The 19,955-nt window shown below is 39.8% G+C and overlaps 1 protein-coding gene across 6 annotated transcripts in view; it reads left to right on the top strand.

Moving 5' to 3' along the window:
- LOC121734191 (myogenesis-regulating glycosidase) overlaps positions 1-18,572 on the top strand; it is a 39,753-nt gene extending 21,181 nt beyond the window's left edge. For 5 of the 6 annotated variants that reach the window (XM_042124661.1, XM_042124662.1, XM_042124667.1 and 2 more), the window contains 7 exons: positions 542-624; positions 13,182-13,326; positions 13,956-14,178; positions 15,386-15,565; positions 15,768-17,185; positions 17,507-17,684; positions 18,339-18,572. In XM_042124661.1, coding sequence (XP_041980595.1) covers positions 542-624; positions 13,182-13,326; positions 13,956-14,178; positions 15,386-15,565; positions 15,768-17,185; positions 17,507-17,684; positions 18,339-18,475 — 2,364 coding nt within the window. In that variant the 3' untranslated portion in view covers positions 18,476-18,572. Of the gene's footprint in view, positions 1-541; positions 625-6,468; positions 6,548-13,181; positions 13,327-13,955; positions 14,179-15,385; positions 15,566-15,767; positions 17,186-17,506; positions 17,685-18,338 lie in introns of those variants that run through there. The other variant, XM_042124666.1, reaches the window with a different exon arrangement.
- The last annotated feature ends 1,383 nt before the right edge of the window (positions 18,573-19,955 follow it).

The following is a 19,955-nucleotide window of genomic DNA, read 5'->3' as shown; positions in this document are numbered from 1 at the left end:
TATTTAAAATTCGTTAGTACTTAAGTTAATGTGTAAAAGGGGTACATAACTATCCATTTAGGATGTACGTGTATTGTTCTCACGGTATCTAGATCAAACTATGTCATACAGTCTGTATGCACGCGCTATCACACAGCAAATATTGTCCGTGCTCAACCAATAAAACTAAGCATATCTTTTGTTAAAGGAATACTGTTGTTAATATTTTAAGACTTTTGGGAATATTTTTTACACCGAGAAATTGCTGTTTTGCATTCCGCGGAGTATTGAAAGTCCTATCGCGGGTGAATACTAAATGGGGGAAAATATTTGGGTACAGACATCGAAGTCTCATTAATAGGGTCCCGTTTTTACCCTTTTACTACGGAACCCTAAAAAAGAGTGCAATGTAATCATTGCCGGAATAATTTGGGACTGCGAATACGTTTGGATTGATCGAGAGTTATAGTTTTAAAGGCGTATCCATAGGGCTATAGCGTGACCGGCGGCTCCTTCCCGTTGCACTGAATTATTAAATGAACAAGAAATCCGTTACTTGCAGATCCCGGAACACCACGGCAGCTCCGGGTCGGGGCTGAGCGACGACCACGCCGACCCCGTGCTGTCTGACGATGACCACGCCAAGTGAGTAACATTAAGTTTATAGCGAGACATCCGTGTTCATAGCAATCGATTAGAAATATTACTGCTATGTTCGAAACAGATACTTGCGCTGACTTAGCAGACTAAAGACTTACACGAATTGTTAGCAGACTTACACGAATTGTAATATATTTCTAATTAAGTAAAGGCCGCAATATGAGACATGTAATGATTACTTAACTTTAATGTCAAATTTTATGTCAAAATCTTCATAAAATTAAAGTTGGTCATCATTAATAAAATGTATGTAAGTGCGGTCGTAAAAATAAGAATTGCCGGGCATTAAGAGGATACACCAGGGGCTAGAGAAATGAAAAAAAAGTATGTGTAATATCTATAGCTGTCTCCCTTACCTCAAGCCTATACCGCAGAACGCGATAGAGACAACTGCAGAAAATCCAGAAAATCAACGATTCGTTGTCCCCTGATTCCTTCTCCAAAACTTAACCGATTTAAGTACTTTTTTCATTAAAGATTAAAAAAAGGCTTGAGCTGTGTTCCTATGTTTTGCTTCTTTTTGTATAATCTAGCCAAATCTGTTTTCTGGACGTTTGAACACAGCGGAAAATCTGGCCATTTTTTTGGGTTTTTGAACGTTCATATCTTATTTAATAATTAAATTATGAAAAAAAAGAAAACATAGGGATATTGTATTAGTGGCCGTAGATATTCAGGAAAAAAATTATAACTCTACTAGCATTATCCAGGGAGGAAACAGGGGACAACGTTTGTATGGAAAAAAGGGCGGTGTGGACTCCTCTTAAGATTATCCATTCGAGTCTACTCACACTTTTTGCGTATTTACATTACTAATGGATAATCTAGATATTTACCCGAGCTTTGCTCTAGGTATTCGATAAAACACGAAAAAATGACATTTTCTAAAAATGATTCCTAGCTAGATCAATTTATCGCCGCGCCCCCGAAACCATCTATATATATTAAATTTAATGAAAATCGTTGGAGCCGATTCCGAGATTCGAATTATATATTATATTATACAAGAATTGCTCGGTTAAAGATATAAGATTATAACGTTCTTTGAATCGACTTAAATAAAAAATCGTCAAAAATCGAGGGAAACATAAGAATTGCATTAATTTGCTCCTTAATCCCGTGTTGAGTGTGGTCATCGCTCTCGGCCGGACGCGCGTAATGAGGATGTGCAGACACTACACTACACTACACACTATACAGTCAGTTAGTGCACGCACAATTCAAGATGCGTTGTGCCGTGTGCGTGCGACTCGGCGCTATGTGCCCAAACACCTACCGGTACCGAGTATACTGGCGAGACAGTGGTCTGGGCCGAGCACTCGGGATGTTTATTGTGTATGTGCTCGACCGAGGATGCTGTCTCGCTACTTGGTAGGTGTAATCGGGTCCCACAAGTTACGTCTTCTCGCATCTTTGAAACGGGGGGTTTTCCTTCATTTGTAGAGACTATCTAAACTCTACCTATCTCTCGAGCGAAGTCTCAGTAATAAGATTTCAATAAGTATTTGCCCTTTTGGAAAGGAACCATCAAAAATAACTAGATCAGAACCTACATAAATGTGAAAGTGTGAAAGTGTGTCTGTCTGTTATATCTTCAGGCCCAAAACGCTGAACTGCTGAATTTTTTTTTATGAAATAAGGGGGCAAAAGAGCAAACGGGTCACCTGATGGAAAGCAACTTCCATCGCCCATGAACACTCGCAGCATCGGAAGAGCTGCAGGTGCGTTGCCGGCCTTTTAAGAGGGAATAGGGTAATCCCCTATTAGGGGTAGGGAAAGGAATAGGGGAGGGTAGGGAAGGAAATAGGGGAGGGATTGGGCCTCCGGTAAGCATGGCTCTCCCACGTCATGGATTATGGAGATACTTTGGTCCCTGGACATAGGACACTTTTATCCCGGCAAATTTTACGGTTCCCGTGCGATAAACGAATGTCGATGCAATAGAGTTATGGTTGTAATCTATAAATCTAGTAATTAAAAACGTACGTATAATATTATAATAAATAATTTGGCAATTAATGTTTATAGGTTCTAATTAAGTTATAATTCTGTTCGTTTCTGTCAACAACTTATGTGAATACAACTACCAATATACTGGGAACTCGCAACCGGTTGTTGTTGACAGCGACTAGCCACTAGCGAGGTAACAACTAACAACCGGCTCAAAGCAATAAAAACTTTTTCCCCAAATTTCCTCGTTATGGCTTATTAAAGCATTATAATAAATGTTATTGAGGTAAATCAATGAAATTAGAGAATTTAAGGTAATACAGTGGGATAAACTTACAAACACGAATATACGAATAGACAAAAATCACTAACTTTATACTGAGTCTTTCTAGTATATAATATTATTATTATTATCTATTGATTATTATCTATTAAATTTTATTTTATGTATCGCTGACTATCCGCAAATTTAACTTAACTAAACGCTGGTTAGTCTATAAAATATGAATTTTATGGACTAACAGCTAGCGTCCTGCCGCACGTAACTTCTGCCGCAAACATACACATTACTTACATAACAATATATAAGCAGTATAATAGACTGACCAAATTTTTTTTACATTTTACATGCTGCCTCAGCCCTCCTTTTTTGCAAGTCGGTTAAATAGCCCCCTGCCTTTGGCTAGATTGGTAGATCTGTCTCAATCTGCGGAGACAGCTGCCTCGTAGAGGAGTGACAGTAATGACAAGGTAAGTGTGTCAATTGCCAGTTCCTCTCGACAATAAGGGAGAAGGGTTCGCCGATTGCTTCTTAGGCAATCAAGATTGCAGGGCTAACGGGCCACTTGTAGAAATCAGTTGTTACTTTAATGTAATGGCCGTAACCTGGCTGTTCAAAAAAGCGACATCATCGAACTTTTTTGAAAGCCTTTAGCCAAAACTTTTTTTATGACTTCTTCATAGAATCGCCGATCAAAATGAATGGAATTGACATTAGACGAGTCGAACATTAACTTAGTAATATGATCGAACTGTTTTGCAGCACCCTCTGTGTCAGTTAAAAAAAAAAAAAACAAAAGTTCAACCTAAACTAATTTATTAACCCAAGATTAAATTAGTTACACTTTACTACGACTTCCCACAACTTACTTGCCCGGCTTCCAGAATCTAACTGAACGATAAATTGAAGTAGAATAAATACTAAACGAAAACTGCAACGCATACGGAAAAATATGGAAGAATATAGAAATGCTAAGTAAACGAATTGTACTAACTAACTAGGGATGTAACAGAACGCTTATAATTATATGTCTAATCCATACATTTTGATCGGCAAATATGACGTGATAAAGAAAACGTCTTGGCTTAACGACCTTACCTATAACTGTTTTAGCGAGTTTACGTTTTTTCAATCCAATAATCAAATCCAGCGCTGCAATGCTACTGGAATAATAATATTAAACGGGTACTGGAATCATTGGAATGCACTGAATTGCATTCCATGATACCATATTATACTCGTAACATTCCAGTAGTAATCCAACGCTGGATTGGAATTTTGGATTAAAATAACGTAAACTCGCTAGAACAGTAAAGCTCAGTCATTGATTCGATGCAGTCTCGTAACAACATAAAAAGTAAATGCGTTAATTAAATAATATGTAATGAAAATATTGAACAGTTAATAAAAATAATCACAATAATAAAACAGTTAACAATAAATAACATAATGTAGTTATGTATCAAATTACTCACGTAAACATAAACGCATTTTTTTTGTATACTTAAGTAGTTTATAACATCCAACTTAGCTGTTTAGTGAAAAATGAGCAAGAAAATATTATACAACATTTTTTTTGATAATTTAATGTGAACTCTGGATTACATTATGAGAACCTAATGTTTTCTCTTACTCCAATTCTTAGAGTATTTTAATGAAGATTCGTTTCTTGTTCGTTCCAGTCCTATAATAGGACTGGAACGAACTCCTAGGACTCATAGGACTCCTATTAATTTGCAATACTATCTGATAATAATATAACTTGATATCTAATTGATGACTAATTAAAATTATATTTTAAAAAGATAAAACTGACTTAAAATGGTACGTTTGAGAAATAAAATTCCCTATCTTAAAAACTACTCGACCGATTTTAATAAAACTTGTACGTATTCCCTAAGTTGAACAATACCAATTACAACATTATTGTACCAGCATTCTTAGCAAATAAACGATCTATCTATCTATCTAACAAAAAAAGAATTATTTACATCGGACTTGTAGTTCCAGAGAGATACATACACTTTTGAAATTTGGCACATTTGTTCAGAAGATGATATAGTTACTTAGACTAACGTAATATGCGAAAACTGGGCAGTTCTGGAAATATTACATACATACGGGTTGAATTAACCTCCTTTTTTTGAAGTCGGTTAAATATTGTATAATCCAGTCGTTTAACGACGTTGCTTAGTAATGTCATCTCTACACATTGTGACACGAGAATTTTTATAAGATTATGATGTGCATCTACTTACGACAAATTTTCGCGCAAAACCCAACAGTCAGTACATTATTTCACGACACCATGTTGCTACAACCAATAAAACCCGGCGTGGGTTTGGTTGCACTCTATCTCCATAAATTTTCTTGGTAACAGGGATTGGTTGCGCCACCGGTGTCCCAGTGTAATATGGGCTATATACTCGTATATGGCCTTTCCCAAAGTGGGCGATAACGCCCCCTTGTGGGCGCTGAAGGTCTAAAGGGGGCCCAAAGAAATAGGGGCGTTGTGTAGAGGCTTGGGGGGTCATTTGTAATTTCATTTCATCAATGAAAAATGGGTCAATGGAAAAAATGGGGGGCGCTAAAATATAATATTTTGTTCTCAACGTGGGCAGTAGACAAAATAAGAATTAGTGAAATTGAAAATAGTACAATACCTAAAAATTAAATTGGCACCTGCTTTCATAGACTTTCCTTATGACGAGGCGCCTATTTAGACATCTGCAAACTATACTCGCCATTCCGAGCTGCTCTAAATACTTTTATTTGAAACACTTAAGACATTTACGGCCGTTCCCAATATTCAATCTATCTCTGGTTTGACATACAACCGATCGCAGCTAACATTGAATTGACATAAAATATATGTCTCTAATGTCTAATGTGAGCTATTCCTATCTCTAGTAGGGCAAAACCAGAGATAGATCAAATATTGGGAACAGCCGATAGACAGAGACATATATTTTAATATGTCAATTCAATGTTAGCTGCGATCGGTCGTATGTCAAACCAGAGATAGATTGAATATTGGGAACGGCCGTTATAAGAGCTATTCCTATCTCTAGTAGGGCCTACAAAGTGCCGGATAGGCTATCCACAACTTATTTGACAGATTCTCCATACTCTATCTGTCAAGTTAAGTGGTGGATAGCCTATCCGGCACTTATCAAGAAGTGGTGAAACAGGCCCTTAATGATTATTAGGGCCTGTTTCACCACTTTCTGATAAAGTGTCGAATAGGCTTTTCACAACTTTTTTGACAGATACTCCATACTCGATCTGTCAAGTTAATATGTAGATAGCCTATTCGTTACTTGTCAGGAAGTGGTGAAACAGGCCCTTAAACTTCCATATAATGAAGAGTTTGACAGATAACGTAGGTGGCTTATGTCGAAATCTTCATTTAATTACAGTTAAGTATTTATAATTCGTCTCTGAATGCGGCAATCAGTCTCGCGCCAAACTTAGTTGCTCTAATTCTAAATACTTACAACAAACAATCGTAGAAACTAAATCTCGTATTTATTATTTACGGAGCATTACCGTAATTATTCCGTGTGATAAGACGGTGACATGCAGTGTCACTCCGTCCGTCACCACAGACAGACATGTGCAGGCAGAACCGCGCGCGCCGCTTGTGAAAATATTACTATAGTGTGTGAAATTCTTAGTGTAAGTTCCATAGAGCAAATTAATCCATCGTATAGTAAGTTCGTCTTGTGTTGTGTGTTAGAGATAAGTATCGTCGAGATAGTTAACGCACTCAAAGACGTTGTATGATTGCCTAATTTTAATTTGATAAAGTTTTGATATTTTCTGTCAAATTCTTTATTAAATTAAAGGTAATCTTTCGCTGATTGCGGCTGTAAGTATCCATAATAATACAAGACGTGAGTGGAAGAATAAGGTAAGTTACATGAAAAAACTTCCCGTTTTTTTGCTTAAATGGAGGCTTTAAGGCCGGAAAAATTATATGAAATTGAAAAACTATGGATTATATGTGTAGCCCGATATATTGGCTAGATTATGAAGTAGATAAGTTACAAGTTTTATTTTTTTAACAAAACTTGTAACTTATATTCAATTATTTTTAATTAGGAAAAAAATGAGTTATTGTCCGTATGTTACGAAATGTTATTTGTTCGATTTTTCCACTCACGTCTTCTTATCCCAGGATAGCTAATGTCATGATGGAGTGATGTAAAGTATCCGAGCATAGATATCGTATTGGTTAATGCATTTTAGATGTAGATAGAGTCACTACTTGTATAGTTGTATTTTTTTACGACCTCGTGGTCCACGCCGCCGTGGTCCAGTGGTCTAGAGCGTCGCTTTTGACTCGGAGGTCGTGGGTTCGATTCCCGCGTTGGAAACTTAATATTATTTCCAAGTTTGGTTAGGACAATGCAGGCTGATCACCTGATTGTCTGAAAAGTAAGATGATCCATGCGTCGGATGGGCATGTAAAAAGTCGGTCCTGCGCCTGATCTTTCGCCAGTCGTGTCGGTCTTCCGTCGCACTGGGTTATGAGAGTAAAGGAATAGAGAGTGCTCTTGTGTACTGTGCACACACCTGGGCACTATAAAAATTACTCCTGCGTACCTGGCCTGGTTTCAATGAAACCGACCACCGTCACCGAAACCGGTGTGGGGAGTATTATAGTTGTATTTATTTACGCTGATTCTTCTCCGAGTCCCCAGACCGGTGCAGTGGTAGGTCAACACGTAGGACAATTCTGAAAACATTTGTCTCAAATTTGAGACTTACAATATTTTGCTGATAATATTCTAAAATAAAAAGAGATTATTTGCATAAAAATACACGATAATAATAAATTTATTATTATGATGATAAAATATTAATTTAATACTGTATTATAAAAAAAATTGGAAGTTAGCGAAGTGATGATGATGAATTATGGCTAAAGAACACCCGATCATGTTAGCTTTTAGACAATAATATTACAAAAACTAGCTGTGCCCCGCGGTGTTAACCGCGGTTTAAGTGGTTCAATAATGGTTTATGGTAGTTATGATGATTAAGATGAAGGTTATTTGCATAGTAGCATAATATATGCTTTCCACTCTTAAAACAACGTCAAAACTTCCAAACTTGTTGAACTCCCAAATCTATAATGAATCAGGAGTTCTCTCAGCACCTTCCGAACCATGGTATACCTTGGTGCAAAATCTTACTTGTTGGTAGCATATGCTTAGAATACTGCTCACGAAACCGAAGTCACTACATATTTCCATATAAATTTTGAGGAGTTCCCTCGATTACTTATAGATCTCTTCATCAGGTCACCACTTTTATGAACACGTAAAGTCGAAGAAAGAGGCATTGGCTGTTAGTTTGGACATTGCGAAGGCCATTGATCGGGTTTGGCATAAAGCGCTGCTATCAAAGCTTCCATTATACGGGCTGCCCGAGAAATTATGTAAGTGGGTCACTAATTTCTTAGCAGACAGAAGCATAAAGGTCGTAGTTGACGGCGAATGCTCGGAAACTCAGTCTGTTGATGCTGGTGTACCTCTGGGCTGTGTGCTATCGCCTACTCTATTCACACTGCATATCAATGACATGTTACAGATCAACGGCATTCATTGCTATGCGGATGATAGTACAGGTGATGCTGTATATACCAACTCCCCCATATATCTCGGCAGAATGCCTCGAAGAAGCTTGGTGTTCTTAACAGAGCGAGACAGTACTTCAGTCCGGACCAACGCCTATAACTCTACAAGGCGCAGGTTCGGCCTCATATGGAATATTGTTCTCACCTCTGGGCAGGGGCGCCAAAATACCAACTGCTCCCTCTGGATCGTATCCACCGAAGGGCCGCTCGAATTGTTGACTGCCATAGTGTTTCAAACAGCTTGGACCCCTTGGAATTTCGCCGAGATGTAGCTTCACTCTGCATCCTCTATCGGTTGTATCACGGGGAGTGCTCTGAGGAATTGTTCGGAATCATACCACCTGCATTTTTTCGCCATCGTCCCACGCGAAAAACATACCATCCTCATCACCTTGATGAGTGGCAGTCTTCCACAGTGCGTTCTTCGCGTAACTTTCTGCCGCGCACTGTAAAACTCAGGAACGAACTGTCACCAGCAGTATTTCCGGACCTATACGACCTGCAAACCTTCAAGAAAAGAGCGTATTCCCTCTTAAAAAGCCGGCAACGCACCTGCAGCTCTTCTGATGTTGCGAGTGCCCATGGGCGACGGCAGTTGCTTACCATTTAACTCTGTTGAGACCTGGGCTGTTCTGGAAGCCCTGCAACGATGTCAAGTCGATTGGCGTTACGTCGAAGTTTTGAAAGGTCTATACAGGGTGTAACAAAAATAAGTGATAATACTTTAGGGTGTGTACGTGTTCCTTGTAGAGAGTTCACTGTGAAAGTAGCAGCGCTGAAAGACCAAAAAATTTTTTCACTTTTGTATGGGGAAACTCGTGACGCTCGGACCCTTGCCCATACAAAAGTGAAAAAATTTTTTGGTCTTTCAGCGCTGCTACTTTCACAGTGAACTCTCTACAAGGAACACGTACACACCCTAAAGTATTATCACTTATTTTTGTTACACCCTGTATAATGCCGCGTCTATGTCCGTCCGAGTATCTATTTGCATCGAGGAGTGAGACAGGGGGATATTATTTCCCCGAAACTGTTCACAAATGCGTTAGAGGACGCCTTCAAGACCCTAAACTGGAAAGGACGTGGCATAAACGTTAATGGCAAGTACCTCTCACACCTTCGTTTCGCTGACGATATCGTCATATTGGCAGAAACGTTGGAGGACTTGCAGGAAATGTTGAACAACCTAAATGAATCTTACCGGCGGATCGGTCTCGGGATGAACGGGACAAGACGAAAGTCATGTTCAACGAACATGTTCTCCCGAGACCGGTTGCAGTTAACGGTGTCTTTCTCGAAGTCGTAACGGAATATGTCTATTTGGGGCACATACTGCAGGTAAGTAGACATAACTTCGAGAGAGAAACCGATAGGAGGATACAGTTGGGTTGGGCAGCATTCAGGAAGCTAAGCCACATTCTCACGTCGCATATTCCGCAGAGCTTGAAGACGAAAGTCTTCGATCAATGCGTGCTTCCCGTTATGACCTACGGGGCGAAAACCTGGCCTTTTACAGCAGGGCTAGCTCGTAAGTTTTCCGTCGCTCAGCGTGCTATGGAACGCGCTATGCTCGGAGTTTCTTTGGCGGATAAGCTTTGAAATGAAACAATTCGTCAAAGAACCAAAGTCACCGACATAGTGCAGAGAATCAGTACGCTGAAGTGGAACTGGGCTGATCACGTAGCTCGAAGAACAGACGATCGCTGGAGTAAACTTACTCTGGAATGGAGACCAAGGCTGGGAAATCGGGGTGTAGGTCGACCTCCAACTAGGTGGGACGACGATCTCCGCTTAGTTGCAGGCCCATGTTGGATGCGAGTAGCCGGAGATCGGTCATCTTGGCGTTCATTGAGAGAGGCCTATGTCCAGCAGTGGACGACTATAGGCTGATATGATATGATGATGTGTTATTCAGATGTATAAGCTATATTATTGTAATGTTTCATTAAAAGAATCCCTTCAGTTGTTTTTGCGTGAAAGAGTAACACATCCATACATCCACACATCCATACATCCAAACAAACAAAAATATATATAAGTAGTAGGATACAGTTGAAAATCGGCCTACCTGTTTTGATGCTAGGATGCCACAGACAGAAACACACAAACACGACAGACTTAATTATAACTCCCTCTGTTGTCGTCGGGGGTTAAAATATATTTTCATGTTTGTGGCCCCGAAATACAATAATAATTATTGTGGAACATAGAGCGCATGAGATGTGACATTTAAATAATATTGTTCTGCCCCGATTAGTTTTCTACTACCTCTTAAGTGACGAGAAAGGAATAAACTTTGATTATATGGAATAAATATGGTTTTTGTTGCCGAAAAATGTGAGGTTTCTTCGCTATAAACGAATTTTGGCAACTCCGTTGAGTTGCAAGCGTCATCGAATAACATAATAATAGTAACAATTGTAACAAAACCACTTTTCAAAACCCACGGTCAGCGGCAGTCGTTAAACGCTGGTAATTCCGGACGTGATTTATATAAAAAAACGTAAAGGTCTAATTAGGTAATTATTCGTATATATAGGTACCTATATATACGAACCGAAGCACAAAATTTCAGATAAATTTCGACATTAATTTAAAAGTTGTAAGAGCTCATTTTTGTAGAAAATGGTATTTTACGCACTGCTGTATTTCTGTCACTTTACGGTAATGATACTTTAAACAAACAAAAAAAAAATTAGATTAAAATAGCGTCCACCCGTTTGGATACTACAAAACCACGGACAGACAAACACGTCAAACTTATAACACCCCTCTTTTAGTCTTGGTTAAAAACATAGCCAATTACGGAATAAGACCGTCGATATCATAGAGACAAGAAGCAATCTGTCAATGTACGAATCTACCTTCTCTGCGACCGGACTATATTTTTCATCTCTACTCCGGAAAAAGTTTACCTCCTCGAGGAATTGTCGGTTTACGTGTAGTGTCGTGGTAATGAGGAAGTTACATCTGACTTTATCTGATTACACGTAATGTAGGTCATACATCTTAAATATAATCCATACATGAATTAAATATATTCTTAATATTTTCCTTTGTTGCTGATTTTTGGAATTGTGTCAAGAGATTAATAAGATATCTCGTTGTAATAATGATTAATTTTTGGATATAAAAATAAACTTCCATTTACCTAAATTTTCTTTAAGGTTGCATTTTTTAAGTTGAATACGAATACAAAATGTTTCTATCCTGTGACGGTCATTAATTTAAATCGTTGACATCTAAAATATAAAATAATAATAAGAGTAGCTGTTAATTTATTATTCCTTCGGTGACATACGTATGTTCGTACTGGAATGACTTGTTTTACATTAAAATGTAACATTTGCTGATGTAATACTGTGAGTGACGTAGATGCTCTACATAAACATAATATACGCGCAACTTTGCTGTCTTGGTTATTTCAAGATTGTATTTTTTAACACAATCTTGAAATAACCGTTTTTTTAAATTATTTGTTACCTACTTACACTTAAACGTTAAGACAAAACATATAAAATTTCTAATTTGTAAAAAAAAAATACTTTTATTTATTCCGAAACCGTATCAGTTACGACATTTTACCAAAGAGTATTCCCTATTTGTATTTTGATGTACTATGGATCGGCACATGTTTCATCTCTTGCCGCCAAAATGAGGTTTTTTCCTTTCCATCTTAGGTATACCAATTAGGTTCCTTGCTCTTTAAATATTAACTTAACACTATGTTAATAGAGTTGAGACAAAACAACGTATGTTGGGATAGATAGCAATTCAATAACAATGCTATTTTTATAAAACTTATGTCGACTTTCTGTGATGTGAACTAAAGATGCAGTTAAATAAAATACACAAACTGTTTTACTGATTTCGTAGTAACTAATAAGTTACTCTGTGTTATGGTGAAGAACCGAACTAATGATTGATATTGATCTGTAATCTGTATAGGTCTACCACAATCTGATGGCAAATTTCGACTGCAGATTTTCAAAAAATATCCTTGATCATTGGATAAATTTATATATTTGCATGTTTCACACACAGAATCAGCCGCTATAAGGAAAAAAAGGATCAAAATATTTTATTGCATAATTGGAACCGGGGTAATCCCCGGTCCACCCGAATGCTTTAGCTTCTGGCCTCGTCAGCCGTAATTATAACAAGCGCCTGAAAAGGACATCTTTTACTTAAATGAAAGAACTAAATTATAGTAAACTATGAGTAATGCTATCTACAGTGTTAGAAGCACTGTACCTGCCATGCGTAGAACATCACACCTGCTTTTAGTTAAAATAATATACTGATTGCAGATTAGAAGAAAAAAATTTACCCCGGTATTGCTAGAGTCAATTTACTTGCTCACTTTTTGCCATCAGATTCTGGTACCTATATTAGCATTAGACATTAGATCATTCATACATTACTCTAGTTGTGTAGTGTATCATTAGTTGTAAATTATGTACATCAGAGAAGTTGATACCTAATCAGATGGCGGACCGAAGTAATTTGGCGTTAAGTCAAACCCATCCGACCGATCACAGCTAACATTGAATTGACATAAGCCGACCAACTGACGTAGGTCCGTCAACTACCTAGGAATGTATTTCCTAGATGGTATGGATGGTAACTTGTGTAAAATCTTAAATTTAAAAAAAAAAACTTTTCCAGAACCGCCCTCCGCTCCCCGCGTCGCAAGTCGACGGCGCCGCGGCGCTCGCGTTCGGAGTTTAGCATGGACGACGACGAATACTCCCCAGCCACATCACTCACCAGCGTCAATTCACTCGCCAGCCTGTTGAAGGAGAAGCTACAGGTAGGTGCCTTAATAGAGCAAGATATTGACGATATTATGTAGAGTAACACGTTGGGCCTAAGTAAACATAAGTAGGCAGTTTCTTAAGTTAACTTATTAGAAAGTAACTCGTGTCCCGATTCTTTCGACAAATCGGAGTCGAAAGTTTTAATTACCTTATGTAGCTTCCATTCAGATGGACATAAAAATATGTTTGATTATAAAACATTTAAAAGTAACTTGTAATTATGAAACATGTAGAAGTAACTTGAAACCAGTGCCCGTAAATAGGGCGGTGCCACCGGTGGTCAGGCACAGGGCGTAGACTCTGGGGGGCGCAAGAATGGTCATACCAGGCAACTTATTTTTTTGAATTGCTCCCGATAAAATACTTCCCGCTGCGACTCAGAGATGTTTCCCAATGTAGTTAAAAAAACCATAGCCGAACATAATATAACCTTCTCCTTTTTGGAAGTTGGTTAAAAAACAAAGGTGCTTATAATTATATATGCTCGCTCGCAAGAAAGGCTATTTACGGCACTGCTAGAAACACACCTCGTTCATTATGGGGGTAGGTATCATTTCTATATGAAGAACGTTTCTATGTTAAGTATTTTTATTTATTTCCTCTTTTTATTCCGTAATGTCAGAGCATACCGCAAAAGATGAGGAAGAAGCCCACCGACTACAAGCTGCGCGCATTCGTGGGACTGATGTTCCTGGCGGTGGTATTCTTTGTGGGGTTCGCGTACGTGCTCTACCACCAGCAGGCGCTGACGAGAGCGTACTTCGACAGCGTGCAGTTCAACGAGCCCAAACGACTCATCAGGATATTCAATAAAGACGACGTCGAGATACTGAAGGCTAATTTAGGTAAGGAAGCCTGCCGTTGGCACAAACTTAAAATGGGGCTAATTTACGTGAGAAAATGCCCTTTTGAGGGTTCTGTAGTCAAAAAATGTAGGTTCCTCCCTTATAGTTTCGGTCTTTGCGTCCGTCTGTCTCTTTGTCTGTCTGTTCGCGGTTTTGCTCAGAGACTATTGGACCTACAAAGCTGTAATTTGGCATGAATGCACATATTAATGATGCCGACAAAATGGTACATGAAATCTTGAAAAAATATTTTTTTTATGGTACCTTCCTCAGTACCTTCCCTACACATCAAGCGGGGATGAATTTTTTTTTCGCGACCACTTCATCGTGTGGGGTATCGTTGAATAGGTTTTTTAAAAATATTATAAGTATTCATAGATCATTTTCCGATTTAGGGATCCGTTTGTGAAATTTAAGTTTTAAAGTGGAAAAAATCGTTAGAGTCCAGTGTCCCTACTTCTAAGCGGTTGCTTCTGGAAATGTGAAAAAATTCCCGGGAGTAGGAAATATGCTGAATTTAAAAGAAAAACTATCACGACTAAGAAGACTTCATAAGTTATTAAGTAATAGTCGATCAACTAAAAAAAAATGTATTCGGCGAATTATAAAGGAGCTTTTCGTTCAAATTCCTTTGAAAGTAACTGAGATGATGTTTTAGTGGTGTAAAACTCGTTATAAATGTATATTCATTAATCATACAAAAAATATAAAAAAAACTAGCGGTACTACGGAACCCTATATTACGCGTGGCCCGACACTCACTTGGCCGGTTTTTAAAAAGCTAAAGTGATCATCCAACCCTTCTCGCTTAAGCAGACGCGACCTCTTGCACGTTTACACAAACTTATATTTTATAAGCATAATCTCCACATCAGTTTCAGTGATGGCAGATAACTTGAAACCAGGCAGAAGCTATTAATAGTTCCCAAACGTGTAAAAATACACAAGAACACTCTCTCTTACATTCTTACGACCAAGTGAATCGCAAAACCGACGTGACCAGCGATAAAAGACGGTTATCTTTTCTTATTAGACAATCAGGTAAATAATTACCCTGCTCTGACTTAACTCTTAACCCATCGTGAAACATTTTTTTTTAATGCTGACTATTCCGAGTACCCATGAAACGCCATTTGGAACATCTTATCTGTCCGAACCCTGTAGTTTTATACGTAGTATAAACTAAAACTATATATTATATTTACAGCTGTCGGTCTGGCGCCCAAGAAGAAGGCGTATCCCTGCCTCCCGGAGCACCGCAAGGCCGACGGCTCGGAGTGTCTGGAGTGGCTGCACGACCTCCGCTTCTACCTCAAGTGTCTGCCGCACGACCCCGGGGTAGACAACACTACCTGCTACTCCGTGCATTGGAAGGCTTTGAGACCAGGTCTGTAAAGCATTACATTTTGCTCGTATGCAAGACATTAATACCCAAGAATAAATGATTTTTTGGATTCAATAATGACGATGTTTGCTTAGATTTAAAAATATTGAAGATTACTGCTAATTTTGCAAAATATTAGACCTAATAAAATTTGACATTGTTACCTTCATAATAAGACTAAGAAATTCCCTCAAACTCATTTCAGATATATCACCGACTGACTGCTTCGACTGGGGCGACACAAAGGTACACTGGTACGGCGCGGGCCAGTCCAGCAACTTGACCTGGCCCCTGAACTTCGGCAGCATAGACTTCACCTCCTTCATCACCGGCGACATGCAGAAGTCGCAGTGGAGCAACGTTCTCACGAGGTATCTCATCAACTCCAAAGGAGCAGCTATCATCGTCGACGACCAAACTCCACTGCAGATCTCCGTCAACAAAAAAGGCAAAGATATCTGCATTAGAGCTAAGTACGATGACTTCGCTTATGCGAACAGACTGACAGAATTCCCTGAGATGAGGTATAACATCTGCACGTCCAGAGATATGAAGTCTCTCCACTCCTCGATTCATAGTCACAGACAGGCTCCGCTGTGGGACGGCCTCAAGCCGGCAGATATGCAGACGCTGGACTTCCTCATAACCGAGCCGATCTGGCAGATAGCGCCGCGGTTCAAGCACGAGCTTCAAGACGAAACGATATCCCGATACACCGAGGACGTCATAGACCTGGGTTTCCTGAAGCAAGGCCATGTACTGATAAACGAGTTCTGGCAAAATGAAATAGGTGATCTCACTGTCGATACTAGTCGATTCGCGACGCTCAACGTAACCGTAGATAAATTACATAGACGCGGATTTAAAGTAGCGTTTACCGTCCAGCCGTTTATAAGCACGGAGAGCAGAAACTTTGCCGAGACCGTCCAAAAGAGATTGCTCATAAGCGAAAGGAATAGCGACCGACGCATTCCAGCGTTGACTCGATTCAAAACGCTGGCAAGCGCTGCAGTTTTAGATATAACGAACAACCGCTCTGTGCCGTGGTTTCTGGACAAGTTGCAGGCTGTGATAGACGAGTACCACATAGATTCATTCTTCCTCGACCTCGGAACTGCCTACGACATGCCGCACTACTACCACTGCGAGAAACAAATCATAAACCCCGATCAGTACAAAACGATATTCACGAAAACGTTCGAGAAGACTCTTAACGTGATTGGCGTATCTTCAGCCGTCAGTTTGCCGAGGCCGCCTATATTCGTATCTCTGCCACCCTTCGAATCATCCTGGGAAGCTTTGAGGCTGGTAATTCCGACGATACTGACTTACGGAGTCAACGGATTCCCGTTTATAATGCCTGGAGCGGTGGGTGGGGATATCTACTGGCCTGGGAGCGAGCAGTTCCTACCTTCAGCTCGAGAGAGGGGTTCCGTGGAGATGAACTCGAACAACACGGTCCAGGAGAACGGAATAGAGTTGCCGGAGCGAGAGTTGTACATGAGGTGGCTGCAGATGGCGACTTTCCTGCCCGTGATGAAGTTCACGCACCTGCCCAGCAAGTACAACGACGAGAGGGTGCTGGAGATGGCCAAGAACTTAACGCTGTTGAGGCAGAAATGGGTGAGTCCTCTTTAATTTTTTTTGACAAACGTATCAAAATATCATCTTGTCTTTGGTAATTATATTATTTTATACGAACTAGCACATAATTTTTAATCCATGATTTTAGCCTAATTGGCGTGAAAAAAATCAGGTAAACATATTTCGATGTAGATGAAAATGTATATCATGTAATAAAGAACCAATAACAACGCGTTGTCGAAGGGTCGGCGATTTTCGTAATTTAAAAAAAAAACGGAACCGTCGTAGCAACACTGTACTTGTTTGCATATTTACTTCTCTGCCTCAATATTTCGACCATAACAATTTATGTGATTCCAGGTGATCCCGCTGCTGCTGAAGTTCAAGCGCGAGGCGCTGGAGGAGGGGCTGCCGCTGGTGCGGCCGCTGTGGCTGGTGGCGGACGGCGAGGCGGCGCTGCTCGTGCGCGACGAGTTCGTCGTCGGCGACGAGCTCGTCGTCGCGCCCGTCGTCAACAAGGGCCAGACCACGAGAGAAGGTCGGATTTTTGTTAAAAAAATAACTTATTGCCATTGTACTATCAGAGAAGTTGATTCCTAGACAGATGATGGACCTACGACAGTTGGTCGAATTATGTCAATTCACTGTTAGCTGCGATCTGTCGGATGGATTTGACATGACGCGACCACGTAGGTCCGTGGTCTGCCCATGAATCAACTTCTTTGATAGTACCTACTAACCCTCTTGAGTAGAATGTAGATTAATAAAAAACACTGTTTCTACTGAAGTTATAGTTATACCCCAGGAATAAAATATGTTTGTGAGCCCCAAAGGAAGATCTTAGGACTTCAGAGCATGGTCGAGGCTCACTTTAATTTATGTTTTCAGCTTTCGTAGCTATACCGCCGCAGTCCGCACTAACGGCCGTTCCCAATATTTGATATATCTCTGGTTTTGCCCTACTAGAGATAGAAATAGCTCATAATTGACATAAAATATATGTCTCTAATGTCTAATGTGAGTTATTCCTATCTCTAGTAGGGCAAAACCAGAGATAGATCAAATATTGAGAACGGCCGTAAGAGAACTTCGATAGATAGATAACTGACACATCCTATAAAATAGTATTTTTGGCGTCATCTCTTGCCATTGTAAGAGGTAAACGTTGCTGAAATCTTTCTTTACATTCCAGTGTACCTGCCGGCGGGCCTGTGGCAGGACGGCATCGACGGGTCGCTGCGGAAGGGCAACCGCTGGATGCACGAGTACAAGGTGCCCACCGACCGCGTCGCCTACTTCCTGCGGAAACCTGACGATATGAGGTTCTAGAGACCAGGTTTATACCGGCCACTGGTATCTTATACTGCCCGACGGGTTCATTCAGACCGCAACGCGACGCGTAGATACATTTCAATTTGTATGGATTTGACATATTTGCAATAAGTCTCACGCAATTGTCAATTCAGTACAAATTAGCCATAGGCCGCTGTCCGCGTGGCGGCCAGGTGCGCGTGGTCTATGGCGGTTTTATACTAAGGTATCTATCTCGATTGCCGCCGCGACCTGGCCGCTGCGGCCTAGCCGCTAGTGCGCTATGAAATGCAAAAACAAAATTTCATTGGCATAAAATGTCCGTCCTGTGATCGTATCGAGCTGGCTCTTCACGTCATCTGCACTTGTCATCTGAGCCCTTGGCCAAGACGTTTTTTTTATCGCTTCTTCATAGAATCGTTGATTAAAATGTACGGAATTGATATACATGTTATATTATGTATGTATAACATGTATATCAATTCCGTCGACGTCGACGTGTATGTCGAATGTCAACTCTATTTTATCGAACGCCACAGAGGTGGGCATCTGCAGTTGCGTCCACTGAAGAGGCTTAAAGGGTTGAACGCACTATGTTTGAGAGTAATTAATGTTGATGTACTGTCAGAGAAGTTGAGTCATTGGCAGTTGGCGGATCTGAGTAGTTTGGTCGCGTTATGTCAAACCCAGCCGACAAATGACGAGTGACTACTTACATTAAGTTGACATAATCCGACCAAATGACGGGGACGCCAACTGCCTATCAATCAATTTATTCGATGGTACATTTTGGTACATCGATATTGTAACATGTAAGTAGGTATGTTTTCTACTTTTGATATGTGGGATATATAGGTATGTCCTGTAGAAGTTGAGTACAATTATTACAAGCAATGAATTGATAATTTTTAAAAGGATCAATTAGAAAAATGTTAGAACGTCAACTAACTTGTGTCAGTCTGTACTGAGTCAGGAGTAAATTAAATTAAGAAATGTGAATAAATGATCCAAGTCAGTAGGCCTACTATGAAACCGTTTTGAGAGTTAAACAATCGGACGAGAATGCACCGTCTTGCTCTAACAACGTCATTACACGTTTGTAAGAGTAGGACGCGGTATTCTCGTCCGATTGTTTGAGTCTCAAATAGTTTCGTGGTACGGCCCCAGATTGGTTAGTCATAGTATAGTCTGCGAGGTTTTAGGTTCGATATACAGGGTGCAATTAAACCTTCCGGCCAATTTTCGATATACTGATATGTATATTTTATGTGGGATAAAATTAATGTATTGTAAAAAATAACACCCTAATTTTTTTTTGTTAAATGGACTCTCCTAGTGATACCTAACCCCTTAAAAAAAATTTGGCCGGTACGTTTAATTGTGCCCTTATGTATAGATAGTAAATATAGTGAAAATTTTGTAGCGATACCTCGATTTCAGCATGTTTTAAGCTGAGTCGGTTACTATTAAAAGCAATAATAATTAATGGTTCAGAACT

The sequence above is a fragment of the Aricia agestis genome, chromosome 15 (genome assembly GCF_905147365.1).
Source record: "Aricia agestis chromosome 15, ilAriAges1.1, whole genome shotgun sequence".
Taxonomy (NCBI): domain Eukaryota; kingdom Metazoa; phylum Arthropoda; class Insecta; order Lepidoptera; family Lycaenidae; genus Aricia; species Aricia agestis.
The sequence above is the reverse complement of the archived record's forward strand: the minus strand, read 5'-3'. Positions and strand labels throughout refer to the sequence as shown.